Source organism: Rhynchophorus ferrugineus, unplaced genomic scaffold, assembly GCF_030347505.1.
Source record: "Rhynchophorus ferrugineus isolate W39M unplaced genomic scaffold, kcgeb_rfMv2 rfM6, whole genome shotgun sequence".
NCBI classification, from domain to species: Eukaryota; Metazoa; Arthropoda; class Insecta; order Coleoptera; family Curculionidae; genus Rhynchophorus; species Rhynchophorus ferrugineus.
In genome coordinates this window covers 26,519,131-26,540,057 of record NW_027472585.1, presented here as the reverse complement: position 1 = coordinate 26,540,057, position 20,927 = coordinate 26,519,131, and the positions used below count along the sequence as shown (strand labels likewise).

Here is a 20,927-nt window from a genome sequence, read left to right as displayed (position 1 = left end):
ATTTCCTGCTGGTTTAACAATAATCGATATTGCCGCATTTTTCGCTGTTGGCATCTGCAATGAAGGAATTTATTCGAAGGCAAGAGTAAAAGAATCAGAGTATTCTCTGCACACACTTTTTGCACATTTCTTCAAAATAATATTATCTAGTGCATGAATAAAGAATATTTGTTTCGCAACTTATTTTACGATGTGAAATTTTGTCGAAAAAATTTACTTTTGTTCACAATTCCACCAAACATCCTAATTTAATTTTCCGTACGAGATTTATACATCTTTTAATAGAAACTATTTGGTTTTGTAATTTTATATGAACCAGTTACCAGTAATCCTAACCACGCCGAGAGAACTTTTTTTGAGCGGTCAAGGGAGATGGGATTCTAATGGTTTATTTGTATAATAGTGTATTTCTTAAATATGTATCTATGATTTATTAAATAGTTTGAAATAAATATTTCAAATTATAGATTAAAAAAAGATTTTAAAGTACAAATTGGGTTATTTTATTCTGTGAAACTCACCTAACCCCTTAAGCCGGAGGCATTGTTGGATGCTATTTTCTTGAAAATAAGGGTCATCAAGTAGTTTAACAAGTGATCGATCTTGTGGATTGATAATTAAGTTCTTCCTGTCTAAATTCAATGATAATCAATCAATTCAATAGGACATGCGATAAGTGGAATATGATTGGTCCCCTAGAACACATGATTTAATAATATTTATTTATTTTATGGGGATGTTTGAAATTAAAGTTCATATCAACAATGCCATAACTAACCTTGTATTGAAGTAGTATAGAATTCAATGGTTCAACTAGATTTCAACAACTGATATTTAGACACATTTATACAAAATGGCCCGGAAAAATTTCGACAAAAATGTGCGTATGTACCAACTTAGATAATTGGCCGACGTATTTACCATTCCGTAAATAGAACTCTAATAAAAATATATTTCTAAGAAAAATATTTATTAAAGAGAATACTGAAAACTACGCTTTTTATTTAATTCAAATTTTACTGCATTTTACATCATGAACTAAATCAAGTTTTAACATAATTTTACTTGATATAACTGTAATACTATTATATTTTGCGTTAGATTATTCATAGATATTCATACTTCTATACATAGTAAATAATACTTGTACTTTAAACAATTAATACATCAAATGGATCAGATAAATCTCCTTACGTAAGATGAATACGTTGTCTTGCCTGACCTTCCGCAGCCTTGAGTAATAGCCGATTGCCTATTCTATTCCAAACAGTTATTAATATAATCTCGAGTCATTCAGTATCGTTGCGTATGCTAACCTTTCAATACGAGCACTCACACATGCTTACATTGCATAGGTTATGTTTTGCGGCGTATTTAAATAGCAAACTATTATGAATAAAAAAAAACATGATTTTGACTTAAAGAAGTAATTGTGAATGTTTCGAAACAAATATTTTTATATTGACAGATATTAAAAATGGCATCTGTGTCTGCTGGTCTCAATATTTGGGATTACATCATAGTGGCTATAGTTCTTCTTATCTCTTCTGCGATCGGAATTTATTACAGATTTACAGGAGGAAAGCAAAAAACCATCCAGGTAAGTTCAATAAACCTGACTCTAATTGATAATTTCATAATGTTTGTGAATGTTATTATACTTCTTGTGTCATATTTCAGCTATTTTATAAAATATGTTTTTTTGGTGTTAAATAATTATATTTGGTTCAAATATTACGTTTTGTAAAAATAAGAATTTTGTTTGGTTCTATTGAGTTCAGTGGTTCTTTTTTAGTTCAGTTGTTAAATTAGTTATTTCGAAATATTGAAATATAATGCTTATATAAAAAATATTTTTTGTATACGTTAATCAAACAGTAATTACTTAAAAATATACAATAATTAATTATAAATGAGTGCGTAAGTGATTATAATTATAATATAATTTATAATTATTATAATCTATTTTATTATATTGTTATTTAAAATACTTTTTTACTTTGATTGATACATTTTAGTTATTTTATAAAATGTCCTTTTTATTCTTAAGTAATTTATATGGTTCAAATACTGTTTCTTTTTTGTACAAATAATAATTTGTTTTTGCATCAAATCAGTCTAATGGTTCTTTTTTAGTTCAGTTGTTAATTCATTTCGAAATGTTGAAACTGAATATTTTAAAACTTGTTTACTTTTTCATATATATGTATACGTCAATCAAAAATTTGGTATTAAATATTGTCAATATTATCAATTATATAGTTGTTTAATATAAGTATTTTTAAAAGTACACAATAATTAGTGATATTATCGCACATTTAGTGAATATTATAACTAAAATAATATTATTAAACATGTATAAAATCTATGAAACATAATTATTAATATATATTATAATTTAATATAATGTAATAATATAATAATTATTAAAAATTTAATACATTGTTGATTATTGTTTCAGGAATATCTGTTAGCTGATAAAAATATGTCTATTGCTCCAGTGGCTTTTTCCTTGATGGCCTCTTTTATGTCGGCTATAACCATATTGGGAGTCTCTAGTGAGAATTATTCGTTTGGATTCCAGTTTATTGTGATCAATATTTCGCATTTGCTCTTTACTCCCATTGCAGCTTACTTATATATACCTGTATTTTTTAAACTGCAGGCCACAAGTGTTTATCAGGTAAGGAAATATTAATACCTGGTGTAATTGCTACCCTAATTATTATATTTTTTCAACCAACTGAATTTTTTGTTGCTTACGATACGATTGCGATTTTTAAGTTATCATTATTTTAAACAATACTTTGTAAATAAACTTATCAATCTTATCTACAATCAATTATATTAAATTCATATTAAATATTTCACAATTTACACTAAATTGAAGTCAATAAACTGTAATAGGTTATAGCTTGTTGACCTCACCATCTGCATAGTAAGAACTGATGGTCATGAAAATTTCGACGTCGATATGCATTGCTTTCAGAACTAATTCATGACAATGATTTTCGGTAGTTGGGATTATCGTATTACACTTGGAAATAGATGATTCAGCATACTCTTAAGCTGTCTGAAAGTGTCTGAGTGTTTGAGATGACGGTTTTTGATTTTTTTTTTGTTATTTCAGGCCATTCTTTACCATTTTAAACAATTGAAACTAAAATTGACAATTGGAATATGATGAAGTAGGATGACTATAATTTTTTAAGAGCGTTTGATGTGGTTCGCCATCAGATTTCTTTAAAACAGACAATGAAAATAACGAATATTCACGATTATTGTCTGTATACACTGAGAAACTAAATAATACTATTTAGAAAATTTGTTGTATCTAATTTAATAATTAGATCACCATTAGATATCTCTTATCAAAATACATGGAACTACATAATTAGTAGAATGTGTTTTTATAGCTAATCCATAATAAAATACAAATTATAAATCACATACAAAAATTGTATGGCTTTACCACTACGTAATTTTATATATATGGGATGAAGATTTTCGTCGAGATCTAGATCAGCCCAGTTAATTATTAAGATCAAAATTATCAGTTTTAAAGGTTTATATCAATAATTTCAAAACACTAGAAAGTAATTTTAATATGATAAATCTTAAAACTTCACTATCACTTACATATATCAGTTATTTTTAATTACTGTTTTGCGAATTACTTTTTATATTACGGGTTTGTGCTAAATTAGTATAGCAATTTGGCAACTGATATTTCTATAATAACTTTAACAATTTTTATGCTTTATGAGTTTGGAATGTTTTGACGTATGAGCGTTGTTTGTATATCGTTTAAAAATCGAATTCAATCATGCGTTTTTTGAGCGATTATTTGTTACAGTTTTGTATTCATTTTAGGCATATCGATCAAATAATATCAACTATTAAATATTAGCGACCATTACCGTTTATCGATAGTTCAGTATATATTGAACATTGCATTAAAATTTAGCGATGAAATGTGAACTCTTTTTTATATATTTTAAATTATCCTTTTTACCAACGCGGGTTTATTTGGCAACATACATTCTTGCCCCAGCCACACACCTCAGCACCACAATAATGACATTTTTTGCAAAATAGTTGGAAACAAGTTCAAAGTTAAACTCTCTAGTTTGTACTGTTTACCATTTTTATTATTATTTTAGACACAACATATTCTTTAATATTTTACCTGATTTATTTTTAAATTAATTATGGTTGATTAAGGCTAACTCTATACTCACGTGAAAATATTTTTAAATATTTTAATATTCTTTGTTTACTTTTTATATATATTTTTTATTTTTATATTCTTTCTTTTTTTGTGTTTTTGCTACATAAATATTGTCATGGCCTAAAATAGTTATATGTTATACATTATAAAAGTAGACTGGTTCAGATTAATTCTTATATCTCTTTACATACATAAAATTATTGTAAAATTGGAAATAATAATAAAAATTTGGATTCACACATGTACCAGCTGTATAGTCAACTAAACATGTACATGTCTAAATATGTACATAAGAATATTTTATTGAAGTAGAATATTTTATTGACATATGAAAGTAAATATGTTCAAGTTTCAAAATGTATCTCATATTTGTTTAATGATGTTAATTTTGTTTATGGCTTACTTTAAACAGTATTATTTACGAACAATTAACAATATATTACTGAATTAGTGTGTGATTATTGATTGAAATCTATTAAGTAGAAAAAACGTATTTTTACGCCATAGGATTTTTTAAAACTAATTATTCCAGTACATTATATAAATTATTCGCTGTTTTGTTGTAGTGAGAACATTATAAAGTTTTTTAAATGAATAACATAATTTGTTTATAATTATTCCGAATATTTTATATTTATAAAGCAAACATTTTGACTTAGTTGTTGTAAGCATTATATTTAAAAAATAACCGAGAATAATTTTAAGGTGAATGTTATTTGTCTATTAACACTTTGTGTAACATGTAACAGCATTAGGTGGTTTTCAATTTTAAGGCATTTTTACTTTTTTTCTTTCTTTCTTTTCTTTCTTTCTTTTTTTCTCATTTCTTATTCGAGGGTTTTTGTTAATGCCGAGAATAGAGAAATCGCGAAGGTCAAGGTCTAAAATAAATAATTAATAAAAATCAGCTCGATCTACATTTTTAACAGTATTGTTTAGTTTTTATAGTCCAGTTGAATTGGGTGTATAAGCAACTTGCTTTTTATCTTATTCAGATTAATATATAGCTCCAGCATTAACATTAAAAAAAAGATTTCTTCTCGTAGATGAATAATTTTGTTTGAAGAAGTCACAACAAGGTGTATTTAACGTTTGTAAACGTTCAATTAGTTTTATTACCGATTTAACATTTCATGGGCCCATTTTGATTGAATTTTCTGCTTTATATTGAAACAACTTTTGATACATTTTTTCATTTGCAACTTCTTTATTTTCTTTTTTTAGTTCTTCCAATGATTATTGTATATTATTATAGGATATAGCAAGATTAAAATGTTTCCAATACTGGGTAGTATTCATGTTAAAACACATTAAGATCACATTCTAATGGTGTTTAGTGTCATTTTGAACGTTTGCCTAATGTAAAAGAACCCCTTAATATTACAAAAGTTTCAAACACATTTAAAATATTTTTTAGCATTCTTTCCTTAAAAATTGTGCAGCTGAATTTGCATTAAACTCTTGTTCAGATTTACATCCCTCATCAGTAATTAAGATTTTTTGATGACGCTTTCGTCAGATTCTTTAAAATCGTGAGATAATTTAGTAATATTATTTTAAAGTTACGGTTTTCAATTAATAGTAGTAACGCAGCTTCCATTGTTTTAATTGTAGTATAGTAACGCAGCTTCCATTGTTTTAATTGTAGTATCATCAATTTAACTTCTGTGGATAATGAGGTTAAACAACTCTCTAAAATACATCCCCATCAGAGTACAAAATGTTCTCTACTTTTCCTTCGACTTCCAATTAGTATTCTTCAATAGGTGTATCAAATAGGTGTATTCTTCAATAGTGTGTAGCTCATCAATCGTATAGATATCAGTTATTGTGGTAGCATTTAGATTAACATTTAACTATTTTCTTTCACATACCAAGTGATATTGTGTAGACATAAAACTTCGAATAGCTACAATTACTGGATAACAGTAGACTTATCTGGAAGTGAGAAAAAATGTATGAAATAGTCACTAGTTTATAGTTAAACTATGTGTAAAAATTCTGCCGTTTCTTAAACATATGTTAAGTACACTAGTGGGTGTACATCCATCAAACATCAAAATTAAGTTTGAGTCTGAAATCTTCGAAAATGAAATCTGAAAAAGGAAAAATTACTTTTTTTTAATTAATCTCCTAGAACGTTAACAATCTGCCCGTGGGCAATAAGTATTATATGATTTCCGTTATATAATATAATATAACTATCCTGACATGTAGTAGATCTCTTCAGTAATTGATCTGCTGTACAACTTATAATCTAAATCTTATTCTAGATACTATTCTAACTTATTTTATCTATGTCTATCCTAATTTTTTCTAAAAACTATTTAAGCTTATTCTAGAGATTATTAAATCTCACTATATGTGTCTATTAATCAGTTCATATGACAGTTTGCGTTTGAGCCTACGCACTTCACTGTCATCGCGCACATTTAACTGTTTGGCGAGTGTATTGGGATGCACTAATAGTCTTTCAGAGTACTTCGTACCAACACTCCGAATCACACTCGTTTTGGGTTCTATGGGGATATCGCGCTGAATCAGTTTGTTGGATACGTAATATGGGGCATCGACGATGACTCGCAACACTTTATTCTGAAACCTCTAGAGAATATCTATGTTAGATTTGCCAGTAGCACCCCACAGTTCAATACCGTAGCTCCAAATGCCTAAGTAGGGCCTAAGTATTGACTTATACAGCCAAACCTTGTTATCTAATGATAATTTAGATTTACGCCCTCAGCCACTACATTTGGTTTAGTTTATGCCCAAGCTGTTTGCGATTTGTAACTATATGTTTTTTCCATGTCAAACGTCGATCGAAAGGCATTAGATATTTAACATTATCTGCTTGCGGAAGTTCATGATTATTCATTTATTTTTTATATTCAATTTATTGATTATTTATTTTTTATATATATTTTAAAGTCTCCTTTTACCAACTATGGGTTTATTTGGACTGGATCTACAGTTTAACGTGGGTTCCAAACAAGCTCCAAACGGTCTTCAGCATTAAGCCTACCGACTGGCGAGTGACCAATTTTAGAAATAATCCCAGAAGATTTCCGGTTTTACCCAGCCTGGTTACTGGCGTGATTGGGATCATTTTCCTTGTTGGATTTTACACTCTTGCCTAGAACATTCACAAATGTTAAACAATCACAAAAATAAATTTACGACCATGCCCCAGCTGGATTCGAACCCGCGGCTATCGCAACAGTAGGATGACCGTCCCAGCGCCTTTATCACTGCGCCACCAAGCCGGCTATTCAATTTTACTGTGGGACATATTCTTCTACTGGATCCTCGTGTGATAATAAAACCGCTGTATCGTCAGCATATGTTGCAACAGTAGTGTTTCTTGAGGTCGGTAGGTCAGCTGTATACAATAGATATAACAGTGGGCCAAGAACACTGCCCTGCGGAACACTCGAATATATTGGGTGTAGGTCAGTGTATTCGTCACTTGGTTTAAAAATAAAATGTTTGTCTGTGATATACGATTTCAGCAGTTAAATGTCCGTATGGGACAAATGCCTTTTCAATTTAACATGCAGTCCAGTGTGCCACACCTTGTCGAAGGCCTTAGAAATATTGAAAAATGCAGCGGAGCAATATTTTTTATCGTTGAAGTTTTTGTTAATTTGTTGATTAATCTATATATTTGTTCTATTGTTCCATGTTTATTACGGAAGCCAAATTGATGGTCTGGAATAATAATTCTCTCCTCTTCGATTATTTTGAGTCTCTTAATGTATAATTTTCCCAATAGGTTACACATCACAGGTAACAGGCTTATAGGGCGATAAGAGGAGACTTCTGATTTTTTTCCCAGGTTTAAGAATCATAATGATTTGAGCCACGCTCCAAGTGCAAGGAAAGTAATTAAGTCTTAGCATGGCATTAAATATAAACGTTATTAATTTGATACACTTTCCTGACAGCTCTTTTAATATTCTTCCAATTATTAGATCAAAACCAGGAGCTTTTTTAGAATTGATTTCTTTATATATTGTTTGTTTTACTTTTTTAACAGTAAATTTCTCATGTGGCAGGTCCATTTGAACCAGAGCGTTAAGGAAGTCAACTATGTTATTTTCTAAACTGTGTAAATGTACTAAACTTTCGCTTTTTCGTTATCATTCCTAGCCCAGGTATTTTATTGTCAATTTTAATGGATGGATTATGTTGCTGAGGTTTTTAAATTTTTTTGGTTACTTTCCGAGAAAGTATTCTGTTGCATCAGTTGCATTAAGTTTTCTAAGTAATTTTGAATTCCTTGATTTTGTTCCGTATTTAATAGCTCTTTCGGCTCTTTTGTGGCCTTATTCTCTTCTGTTCTGATTTGTTGTCAGGTTTTTCGCAGTTTTTTCTTTTCGGCAATTTTTTTATTTAATTATAGATGAGAAAATATAATTAAACTTTTGATATGTCGCTCAACACCTAATAAGGTACTGCATACCATATGGCCTCTTGTATAAATTTTGTTATATTTTTTGATACTATTTCTGTATCTCTTTTTGTTTTGAGAAGTAAATTTAGAGATATTAAACTGTCTAATTTCTTTCTTAATTAATGGGCAGTTGGTTTTGGTGTTATGCAAAGAAGGTGGTTTTGTTTTGTTGAGAATATTTGAGTTCACTTTTATGATAACTGGTGAGTGATCAGATGATAGATCGAAGCATGATTCAGCTTTGCAAGTTTTGGTGTCAATATTTTCTCTAACACAAAATCTATGGTATCGGGAATTTTATTACTCCCTGACGGCCAATATGTTGGCTCACCAGTAGACTTATGCTGTAAGTTATGTGCATTCATTGCTTTGACCAATTCTCTGCCTTTTGGTGTTATTAACCTAGAATCCCACATTAGATGTTTTGCATTGTAGCCTTCTCCGGCAATGAATCTATTATCTAGCGTGTTAAAGAAACCGTGGTATTGTTCTGCCTTGTTGTTGTGTTTAGCTGGACAATAGATAGCACAATAGACTTTTTTACTAGTACTGTAGCTCTTGTTACTTCCAGGCATTATATCATGTTTTTATATCAAGCATTATTGTGTTTATTATAATTTTCCTCTAAGGCGTGTATTATAACATTTTGTATTATTTGCCTCTGATCTGTTATAATGATATAAGATAGTATCACGCTAATATGGTTGAATTTATTGGTAACATTTTATTGACATGACATTTATTTATGACATTTGAAATGACAATTATATGTTGGATACAAATTCTTCTCTATCCTTCAGAGGATATTCTTGGTGGCAATGAGAATATAACAAATTCTTTGATATTATCAATCTATTTGAATTTGATATATTCAATTTAATGGAAGAAATTCTGCAAAAATAACTACTTATTCGGGTTTTATTCCTATTTCAATTTCACAAAATATATATGCTTTTTAATGTTAGTTAATCCAACAGAGTTTTTAAACATGAAGATTATGCCATAATATATGTTGTTTGTATATCAATTTTGGTCAATGTACACCCATGAAATCTTATAATTTTCTACGCTTGGGATGCTAAAAAGATATATAATTCATCTCATAATGCTTTCAATTCCTAGTCTTCCAATGTTTTTCGTTGAATAGCTCGGATTATGTAAATTTCACTGTAAAATTTCAATAGCGATATATTATTAATTGAATTAAGTTATCTATTAGATATACATCTTTTCCTAGAATAAATAAATGTAATATTTATTCCTGTACTATAACACAATAGATAAATAAGAAATTTATATTTGTGTAATATTTTTTGTTTGTTTTAGTATTTGGAATTGCGTTTTGGAAAGACATCTAGATTGGCAGCATCGATCTCTTATACAATTCAAATGGTTCTTTATATGGGCGTGGTAGTTTATGCCCCTGCTCTGGCTTTAGAAGCCTTGACTGGAATTAATAGAGTATCAGCAGTATTATCTATGGGTAAGTATGTGTCGAGAATTAGTATAAGATAATTTTAAATACTTTATCATTTAAGTTGCCGTAATTAATTACTTCAAGCTATCTTTTGTTGTATACATAACATTATACATTTATATAATTCTTTTTTACGTTTAAGTTCAAGAGGTTTGATTCTCTTCGATAGTCGAATGACGGAGACAAGATTTCAATATTTATATATTTTTTACTCTCTCTCTGTTATTTATTTGTTATTTTGTATCTCGACTATTATAGACTGCTATATTTGAAGATCTACAGAAATGTTAGAGCTAATTATAATTACTTTGGTGCATAGTGGAAGGTTTGTTGGCCAATTGACTATATTAATAAAGATATATTTATTTTAAGCAGTACTGATGTGCTTTTTTCTTCTTATTATTGCGTTTTTGGTTTAATATGATTGTTTGACACTGACTGTTTTTGTGCGGTGTTATAATTTTGCCTATAATAGATATCAGAATTTGTAGAGTAAATGGAAAAATGTGTCGGAAATGTCTAAGGTTAGATTTAATATGTCTTTATTATGACTGTATCTATCACAAAGTAATAATCCATAATGAGGAAGGTAATAATTAGCTTATTAAATAATTAAAATGCAGTAACATTAAAAAATTGAATCTTACTTATTTTTAACTAAATATCTTGGCAAGATGCTTGCTGATAGCTATAGAAATGATCATGGCTGGTGATTTCGATATTAATGTTAAATTTTTGCGTTTGGAAAGAATACTACCAATACTGAAGAACGCGATAATTGTTTGTCTATTGAAGACCCTTCTATAAATTTCTGGGAAGGTGCAGATTATACAAATGAGGCTTCAAAGACTTCGTGAGGATATAAGCAGACAAGAGAAGGCGAGATTTAGATCCAATCTACCATTGGTCATCCACAGCTGACGTAGTGAGCCGAAGATGTGGCATGTGAAAGAGGGGATATATTACATTCAAGACTAAAATAACTGTCTGTCGAACTTTCTGTATGGCTCTGAGACTTGAGGTCTTTGAAACGCGATACTTAAGTGAATATTTTTCTTCTATATCGTATTAGTGATTATCTGCGATTTAGATGCGACTGGCACACTGGTTAGTGCAGTTTAGGAATAAATCAGACAGTCGGAGACGCATATTACAATAGTTTGGACATATCTATTGACTTCCTTGGTGAAATCAAACTTTTGGGTCGAGGAAGAGATTGAGCAGTAGTATTAAAAACGATCTGAAAAATAGGAGAGTAACGCTGTCCGAGATTGCAATAGCTGAGGTTGATTGCCAGATGTGGCGGGATTTAGTGAAGGGTATTCGAAGGGTATTCAGCGTATTGGTTGGGAATTAGACACTTGCGCTCCCTGGCTATGGATTCCTGATGATTGGATATCTGGATTTTAATAGAAGTTTGTTTTTTAATGGAAGTAGATATTGATTTGAATATTGATTTTGGTGCAACATTATAGTTCTATACCAAAAAGCTATACTATAGCGTTTATAGTGTTTTATTATATATTAACATATTTGAATTTGTATTTGTATTTAGTATTCGAGTTAGGCGGGCAATCTTGATTTTCTGTGATTTGATGTTTTTTGGCTACTCCTAATTGCCTTTTCCAAATTTCAAATCTCGATTTCGTCATCAAAATTTGCTCACCTTTCGTTCATCTAACAATAATTAATTAATAATATCATAATCTAATAACTTTGTTTTCGATATGATTTCTGAGAGAGATATGCAGAATTTGTATTAACTATAGCATTTGAAATGCAGCATCATGTACATTTCGGTTTATTACTTAAGTCGTGGATGCCAGTTGCCTCTCCTTTATTATTGACTTAAAATAATTTAACTCTTGCACTTACTTAACCGGATATTATTGAAATCTGTCAATACTTTAGTTATTGTCGATGTGTAGAAGAATGTTGCAAGCTTGAACAACTGAATTAGCGAGTGTAACGGTAGCGAATATCACATTGGTCAAAAAGTTTGTAGCATAACATTGAACGCTATGTTTCTTTTAAATATTTCCCGCAAACAGTGGGTAAAATATAATCTTCTGATAGTTGATAGGATATTAATTCGTCGATTCACAAAAACGAGGGGGGTGTTGCTGCTAATGCAAATTCCGCTCCAGACCATGACGCCGCAGTTCGGCGGTGTTCGACGATGGTCGACGTGCCGGGAGAACTCTTGTTATTTTGGTGGTTATGGGCTTGCTCTTCGGTGAACAGTTTCTCGTTTGTGACGAGGATGCGCTTCCATCGCTGAGCAGCGGCCCGACTCTTGAATTGGCAACATCTTTCGAGCCGTACCCGCTTGTTCTCATCTGTGAGGAGCTAAACATTTTGGAAATTGTACGCCATGAGGTAGAGCTCTTTTATGGGTTTTCACTGAATCGATGGCTTGCTTATATCAGTCTCGCGGGTGTCTTTTCTCATGGAGATCTTCGAATTGCGCTGCATTCTCTTCTTGATGATTTTACGGTTCGCAGAAGTGTTGGCGGCGCATTTTCTTCCACTTTCTGGACGCCGCACAGTATGATGTGGTATACGGTATGTAGACAAAATTCTGTCAATGATCTAACAATATACAAAATGGTATCTAGGATTGTTTACTTAATATACAGAGCGTCTGGGTCATGATATGAGGCGGCTATATCTCAAAAAGTATATCTAAATAAAAAAAATATCTAAATCAGTCAAAAGAAAAACATGGAAATTATTTGCAGTTTGTCTAATGTTCGCTAGAGGGCGCAGCAGCCGGAGGGCCGCGATCCACCACAAAAGATCTTCTTAGTGTTTTTTTTTGAAGAAGTTCAAAAATATCTGTATTTACAGTTTGCAAGAAAAAATATGTATTATTCCAATTACAATTTTTAAAAAATGTCTTAAGTATGTGGTAAATAAGGTTTGACTAAATATTGATAAAATAATATTGAATAAGATATTGTAGATTGAAAACGATTACTTCCCGATACCACGGGTGAAGCAAACTGTAGCTTCTCTAAAGTTCTGTCCGCTAACTCAGCTGCGCTTCTCCTTTTTGGTTAAATTGAGGCTTCTTCAAAAAGAACCTGGGGTTTTCCTCTCCGACTTAAACTGGAATATCCAAAGATGGTGTTTCTTGTAAATTTCCAAAAGTCGCCTGCGAGAACGATATACTTTCTCATATTTAGTGGCCATTTTTAACCCAAAAACCTTACTACAATTCATTATTTCATCTTTCAAACGTTCTGATGGTTCTTCAACATTAAGAAGTGACAATATTTTTTCATAAACTGACTGTTTTCGATGACCTTTTGAAGTTTCTAACCAAATGTCTATTAATTATGTATTTTCTATTGTAACATCCGCCACTAAAAAAATATGTTAATCTGTTAGTCGCAACCCACAGAAATTTTTTTTGCAAATACTAAATTAATTTATGAATTTGAGTTGAATTTTAGTTTATGAGTTTATTGAAAAATCTTGGATATGACGCAAATGGATTTTTTAACATCTCGAACAAAGTTTAAAATGCTGGAAGATTAACACAAGTTTGGCCAGATATTTCTAAACTGGAAAAACAATATGAAGTACTTACCAAGTTGAAAGGAAGTCATTTCTATATTATGTAAAGAGTATAACACTTGATTTAATCGTGATTTTTGGCTGATGTTGACATGTCTAACAAGTTTAGAAGCGTTGGCAAACAAAAGCGCGGCCAACCAAGATAAAGTGATGTTTTTATGTTATTTAGTGACAAATAGTCAACTCAATAAAAAATACTACTATTCAAAAGTTATAAATTTAGTTTTTAGTTAATTTTGTCCATGGTAGGTACATCACATTGTGCGCCGATCATCACGGCCAATCGCTTTGAAACGATAGATGGCGCGAGAAACAGTTGACTGCGAAACAAAAAACAGCTCCAAAATGGCACTACGTTTGTTTGGTATCCCAAAAACACGACAAAATGAGTTAGCATAGAATCTATTTTAACAAAATAGTGCATAAACACATAGAAAATCCGATGAAAAAAAAATTAGTTTATTAGGGTACAATAGTTTCGTGTTAGGATAAATTAAACTTTTATGCAGTTTTTTCGGGAGACCCTGTAATAAGAATGAACACTTTCAATTAAAAGTTTCATCATGGACATATTGCATCGATTTAAATTATGTTTCTTTTTATTCAAATATTTAGACGACTCATTATTTTTTATTTTCTTTTAGGTATTGTCTGTTCGTTTTATTCTACCATTGGGGGAATGAAAGCCGTTTTAATCACGGACGTATTTCAATCCATTTTAATGTTCCTAAGCGTATTTAGTGTAATTGGCGCGGCTTTAGTGCAGCATGGTAGCGTAGGAGAAATTTGGCGAATAGCAAGCGAAGGCAACCGGACAAATATCTGGAAGTAAGGTAATACATTCTAATTGTAAAATATCTTAACTCGATACCTTGTTTAGTTTTAATCCAGATCCTACAGAACGGCATTCCTGGTTTACTTTAATTTTGGGTGGGGGAATAACCTATTTATCACTTTACGGGGTAAACCAGACGCAAATACAACGTTATCTGACCGTAAGGGATTTGAGACGAGCTCAGAAAGCTTTGTGGTGGAACTGGCCAATATTGTTTTGTTTGGGATTGTCTACGGCTTTCTCCGGATTAGCAATATATTCGAGATATCATGATTGCGATCCTATTCGTGCCGGTTATATTAATAATACTGATCAGGTATGTAATATCTTCGTATACGACTCTTATTATAACATTAGGACTTTGTTTATGTACTATGTATTATGTATTTATGTATTATAATATCTATAGTTTTTACCATTTGGCATTCATTCTATTATTTTTATATGACAAACAATTTTCCAATTTTAGGACGCATCATGGAGAAATTAATTGCTATTTATATTTTTAAGTATTTAATAATTAAAATAGAGTAATTTATTAATGAAAAGGGCTTTATTGTTTTTCAAAGTATTCTCCATGATGATTAATATACATGCGCTTGAAACAATCTTGGTTTTTTTCATTCTGATTGAGATGCTCCCAAAACATGATTTTTGAATGTATCAACAGCTTCTTCAGGCTCCGAAAATCGGTGGTTATTCAATTTATTTTTGATATGCAGGGATAAAAAAAGTCATTTGCTGCCAAAATTGGGCTGTGCAAAAGATGAATCATCAATATGACATTTTAACCAGTCAAATAGATGATGGTTTCGCCCGATATGTGAGATCTTGCATTGCCATGATGAAGAATGATCCTTCGTTACTGCACTATTCATAATTGATCATTATATGTTGCTCAAACGACACGGTTACCATAAGAGGTCAATTAAAAAGTTCCCGGCCTGACACATAGATGGCGCTACTAGAATTAAATCCATATGTTTTTAGTTAGCGCTAACCCTCAAAAGATGCGTGAATAAATTTGACAGATGTCGGATCATTAGTTTCAGAATTATACCATTTTAAGTGAATCAAATTTTGTTATTGTGAAAAAAAAGGATAAAAAGGAATTTCGCGTGTTGATAAAATATTACTTTTGAAGCGAAAAAATACAGTTGAAGCAAAAACTTGGCTTGATGCTGAGTTTTCGGACACTGCCTCAAGAAAATCAACCATCAAGGATTGGTATGCTAAGTTTAGACGTGGTAAAATAAGCACCGAAGACGAATGACAACGCAGAGGACGCCCAAATGAGGTTGTTACCGACGAAAACATTTAAAAAATCCACAAAATGATTTTGTATGACCGTAAATTGAAATTGAATGAAATAGCAGACACTCTAAAGATATTAACTGAACGTATACATCATATCATTAACGAATATTTGGGTATGAGAAAGCTCTGTGCAAAGTGGGTGCCGCGCGAGCTCACTTTTGACCAAAAACAACAAGTTTATTATTCGGAGAGGTGTTTGAAGATGATCAAGCATAATAAACCCGAGCTTTTGCGTCGATATGTTACAATGGATGAAACATGGCTCCATCATTTCACTCTGAAGTCCAGTCGACAGTCATCCAAGTTGACTGCATACGATGAACCGCTCCAAAATGTGGGAAAACGCAAAAGTCGGCTGGCAAGGTTATGGCGTCTGTATCTTGGGATGCGCATGGAATAATTTTCATTGACTACCTTGAAAAAGGAAGGACCGTCAACAGCGACTATTGCATAGCGTTATTGGACCGTTTGAATGACGAAATCGCCGAAAAACGGCCGCATTGACAGAAAAAGAAAGTGCTGTTTCACCAAGATAATGCACTATGTTACAAGTCAATGAAAACGATGGCAAAATCCATGAATTGTGCTTCGAATTGCTTCCTCATCCACCTTATTCTGCAGATCTGTCCCCCAGCGACTATTTCCTGTTCTCAGATTTTAAAACAATGCTCGCTGTGAAGAAAGTTTCGTCGAATGAAGAGGTTATCGGCAAAACTGAGGCCTATTTTGAAGCAAGGGGTAAATCGTATTACAAAAATAATATCGAAAATATCACCCTTGAAAGGAATTATTTTGAATAAAAAAAACTAATTTTGGCAAAAAAATGTGTTTTACTATGGTAGACCGGCGACTTTTCAGTTGACTTGTTATCTCTGGGTATCCCGAAGAAACAGATCATCATTTGTTTCAAAGTGCTTTGCATGCTTGCAAAGTTTTTTTAATGTTATCTATTACATCGTTACTAGTCCTTGCCAACTAAGCTATATTTTGTCTATACAATATCTTAAATCTAGGTATATATCTAGAAGGATCCATTTAGTCTTACAAGATCAAATTGTTTGATTATTTTGAGTCTGAGTCCGTGTCGCGTTCTAGTATTACCCAAGATTTATATTACTTCGATATTATCATGAGAACGGAGTCTGTCATCATGTCTTCTAGAGATTCCCTTGATTTTCTGAGTGACAGTCGGTACCTGAAGGTCTTGGGATAATCTTCTTATAGTATTTGGGTGCACATACTACACGTCTTAGAACTTTGTTTTGAAAACTTGTATTATATTTAAATTGTAGATCATCACTGTTACATTGTAGGTACAATTAATATTAAATTGTTATGCACCGATAGAGGTTCGAAGATCTCCATGAGGTTTGATTATATGTGGCACACGTATATATTTACTTTGTGTAATATTTTTCAAGGAGTGATTTTGCAAGATAAGAAACAACTCAAGCAACCGACAAACTACTCCATGAAGATTCCAATTATTATCCAATATTTTAATAATTAGCTAAATATTGGCAGTTTACGAGTTAAAATTAGTTACAATGAATTGTGAATTAAGCTCAGAGAACCATCAACGTCAGTTGAAAATACAATCTGTATATTTGGTTAGATAGGAAGAAGGTAATCTATTGCTAAAACTAATATAAAACATAACTGGGCATCGCTATCGACTTTAGCTGCATTAATTGAGCCGTTATTTATTAAATTAGTCAAAAGTAATTGCGCTTCTAGAGAATCGTCAAGAAACTTTCGTCATATATTTTTTTCTTGCTTCTTCTGTGTAATATTTATGATGATATAGTATTTAAGTGAATGCCAGATTTTGTTTACTCGTGTTTGTCCTTGCCTTGGTCGGCTAATCGTTGAAAAAGCCGGTTAAATTTTTAAAAATTTATAAGTGCATCAAAATGGCACACGTTTATATAACTAAATTTATAAGTATAATTTGCTTTAAAAAAAAAGTTGCAAAATACGAAATTGTTTTTCTTTAATCAAATATAAGGAAGTGAATTAGGAAAAACGTAAATGTTAAAACTTTATAAAAATATTTGTTATCTGAATGTTTCTGTTTTGTTTTAGTTGATGCCGTATTTTGTTGTTGATACCATGGGACATATTCCAGGTTTATCTGGGTTATTTGTAGCTGGTATATTTAGCGCTTCCCTTTCAACTATATCAGCTGCACTCAATTGTTTGGCGGCGGTTACAATGGAAGATTATTACAAGGTATAAAGTATTTTTGCAAGATACGTATGCTATTGTTAATTTTAGCCACTTTATAGGTACTTTAGAAAAAAGTCGCCTTCATCGAAAAGAGTTGCTATTCAGACCAAGTTTCTTGCTCTCCTTTATGGAGTTATTTGTATAGCAATGGCATTTATTGTGCAACATTTGGGCAGTATACTAAGTGCATCTCTTACGATATTTGGAGTCGTTGGTGGACCGTTATTAGGATTGTTTACGTTAGGGATGTTTACATTAATGGCAAATGAGGCGGTATGTATTTCTAAATTTAATGTGTGAAACTATTTTAATATAAAATATTTTTGTAAGAAACAGGATAAGAAACATATGTCCGACAGCAATCTAGAATAGTCTCTATAAATCCATAAATTAATAAGTTATCCATAACATATATATATATATATATATATATATATATATATATATATATATATATATGTATGTATTATATATACTATGGCATCTTATTGAATAATTAATCTTAATCTTAATGAATCCTTTGATGAACTGGACGTAATTTAAGGTTGAGTTCCAACACATACACAAAATTACCTTTTCCGGCTTCAATCCTAATATGGAAACTACTTGCGACGGCTCACTAATATCCTACTTACATCAGATTATGCAGCTGGCTTTGTGTACATAGTTTAAAGCCGTTTTGTAGTTAACGTCTAGCTTCCTATCAGTGTCGACACTGCTGATACGCATATGTGGAATAACTCTATCAGTTTTTCAATGATAGAAGGACTAGGATGTGATTCACTCGTTCACATCAAAATTGAATAGAAAGCGAGTGAACTATTTCCGCGAAATAGATTTTTATAAAGTACCTTAACCTATACCAGAATATATTTTTAATATTATTTTAATTTTCAATATATAATGGGATAATCAATCGGGATAATCGCCACGAACTTTTTCCGAAAAGTGCTTTATTTCATATCTCCAAATATTATGCGTTATCTGCGTTATTTTTAATATTTGTTCGCAATAAAGCAAGTTCTTTAGGATCCTTATAGTTTAAATTGCTTTCAGGTAGCAAAGTAACTACGTAGACCAATATGCTTAAGTGTTAACATTCTGCGGTGTTCTTTTTTTGCAGTGTTTGCAGTGTTCATATAATTTAGCTTATTTAACGGCTGATTCACACTTCAAGCATTTCTGAAATTTAAGTTATTTTTGCAAATTCAATATTTATAGTTAAATTGAAGGAAATAGTAAGTTGGCAAACTGATATCTGAGCTCATTTGACCAACTTGAAAAGTATAAAACCATGAACATTTTCAACAAACTTTATATATAATGAATATCGACGATAATATTAACAACTTATTACAAAGTTTTAAAAATTTTGATCACAAAAGCTGTAGATGTTTTCAACGCTACCACCTTGAAAAAATAGGGTGCAATGAAAAGTGGTGTGCAATGAAAAATAAGTGAAAATTATTTTTCACTTATTTACAGAATATTTTAACACCACAAAAATGGTTGTACGGATTCACAATAATTCAAGATTGTTAATTATAAAAATTTATTTCTAATTAAATCTATTTATAATATTTGAATTAATGTAGAATTATTAATGCTATAGGGATCGTTGACTGGACTCACTTGTGGGATAGTTTTAGGACTATGGATGGGCTTTGGTCCAAAACCACCGTTGACGCGTTTACCAACACGTACGGATAGTTGTGAGAATCTGGCCTTTAATTCTACAATGATTCTTTCAAAAAGTATAACTAAGCAAAACAGGTAATTATTAATTCGTTTGGTAAATATTAAAATTATTGATTGGTAAATTCAGCAAAAGATTTCTTCAAATCAACTAACAAAAATAACGAAAGTCGAAAATTCAAATACAAATAACGAATATCTCAATAATATTATATGGAAAACTGTTATTTTCTGCAGAGCAATATTAAAGCTATTGAGTTTTTGTTATGTGTATTTTTACAAATAGATATCGCTGATCAGAACACTTTCAATCGCCTAATATTATTACCCAATTATTAAATTTACAAATTTAAATTTTTTATTGTACTCTAGACAACTGGATGGATACTTTTGTATTATAGAAGCAGAAAATGGTTAATTGCAGTACTGTGAAGGGCAATTATTTTGAGTATATTTAAAATAAAAATTCTGATAACGTTTCAGAACATATTGGAACATATAGTAATGTTGAAAATTTTTTTTTCAGAGACTATATGTGGCTATACAGGGTGTCTTATCTATATAATGGAGTATTTGGATTCTTGGCAACTTTAATTATAGGATACTCGGCCAGCTTCATTATTCGCAGGATTACAGGAAGAACAATTGAACAGGAAAATTATGACCATAACCTTTTCATACCATGTCTCTCAAAATCAGTTCTCGTTAGAAAAAAAGACAACAAAACATTTATGCTGGTCCAGACATCTGAACCGTGTGATGTTATTAATGATGACAACTTCCAAGAAAAATATACCAAAGTAGATTTGGATTAATATTGGATTTGAAACGTTAAGAATTTTAAGCTGTAATATTTTTTATTACCTTTGATATTTAAATAAATTTTATTATTATTATTTATCTGTAATGTAATGTTTTTAAAGGATGAATCAGTGTTGTTATCTTGCACTGTCAATGCTGAAAAGAAGATCCTTACTGACAGACAGTCTCTTAAATACTACACTAATAAAGTCAGTTTAATTTTTTAGCATAATAAACTACAACATCTTTACAAATCACATCGTCTATGAAACACATAGATGAATTCGCTATCGATTGTATTTAATCC

At 31.0% G+C, this 20,927-nt stretch overlaps 1 protein-coding gene across 1 annotated transcript; it reads left to right on the top strand.

The window, feature by feature from the left end:
* Positions 1–1,295: 1,295 nt before the first annotated feature.
* On the top strand, positions 1,296–20,715 carry LOC143198918 (putative sodium-dependent multivitamin transporter). Its single transcript, XM_076408539.1, has 9 exons — positions 1,296–1,600; positions 2,462–2,683; positions 10,011–10,167; positions 14,388–14,571; positions 14,624–14,894; positions 17,981–18,127; positions 18,173–18,397; positions 19,737–19,897; positions 20,346–20,715. The coding sequence occupies exons 1-9, from the start codon at positions 1,478–1,480 to the stop codon at positions 20,632–20,634; spliced, it is 1,779 nt and encodes a 592-aa protein (XP_076264654.1). The 5' UTR covers positions 1,296–1,477; the 3' UTR covers positions 20,635–20,715.
* The last annotated feature ends 212 nt before the right edge of the window (positions 20,716–20,927 follow it).

Excerpts from the sequence above, each read along its gene's own strand:
- LOC143198918 (XM_076408539.1), top strand. The coding sequence starts at position 1,478 with ATGGCATCTGTGTCTGCTGGTCTCAATATTTGGGATTACATCATAGTG. Across the intron at positions 2,684-10,010 it reads AGGCCACAAGTGTTTATCAG|TATTTGGAATTGCGTTTTGG; the intron begins GTAAGGAAATAT and ends TGTTTGTTTTAG. Across the intron at positions 10,168-14,387 it reads ATCAGCAGTATTATCTATGG|GTATTGTCTGTTCGTTTTAT; the intron begins GTAAGTATGTGT and ends ATTTTCTTTTAG.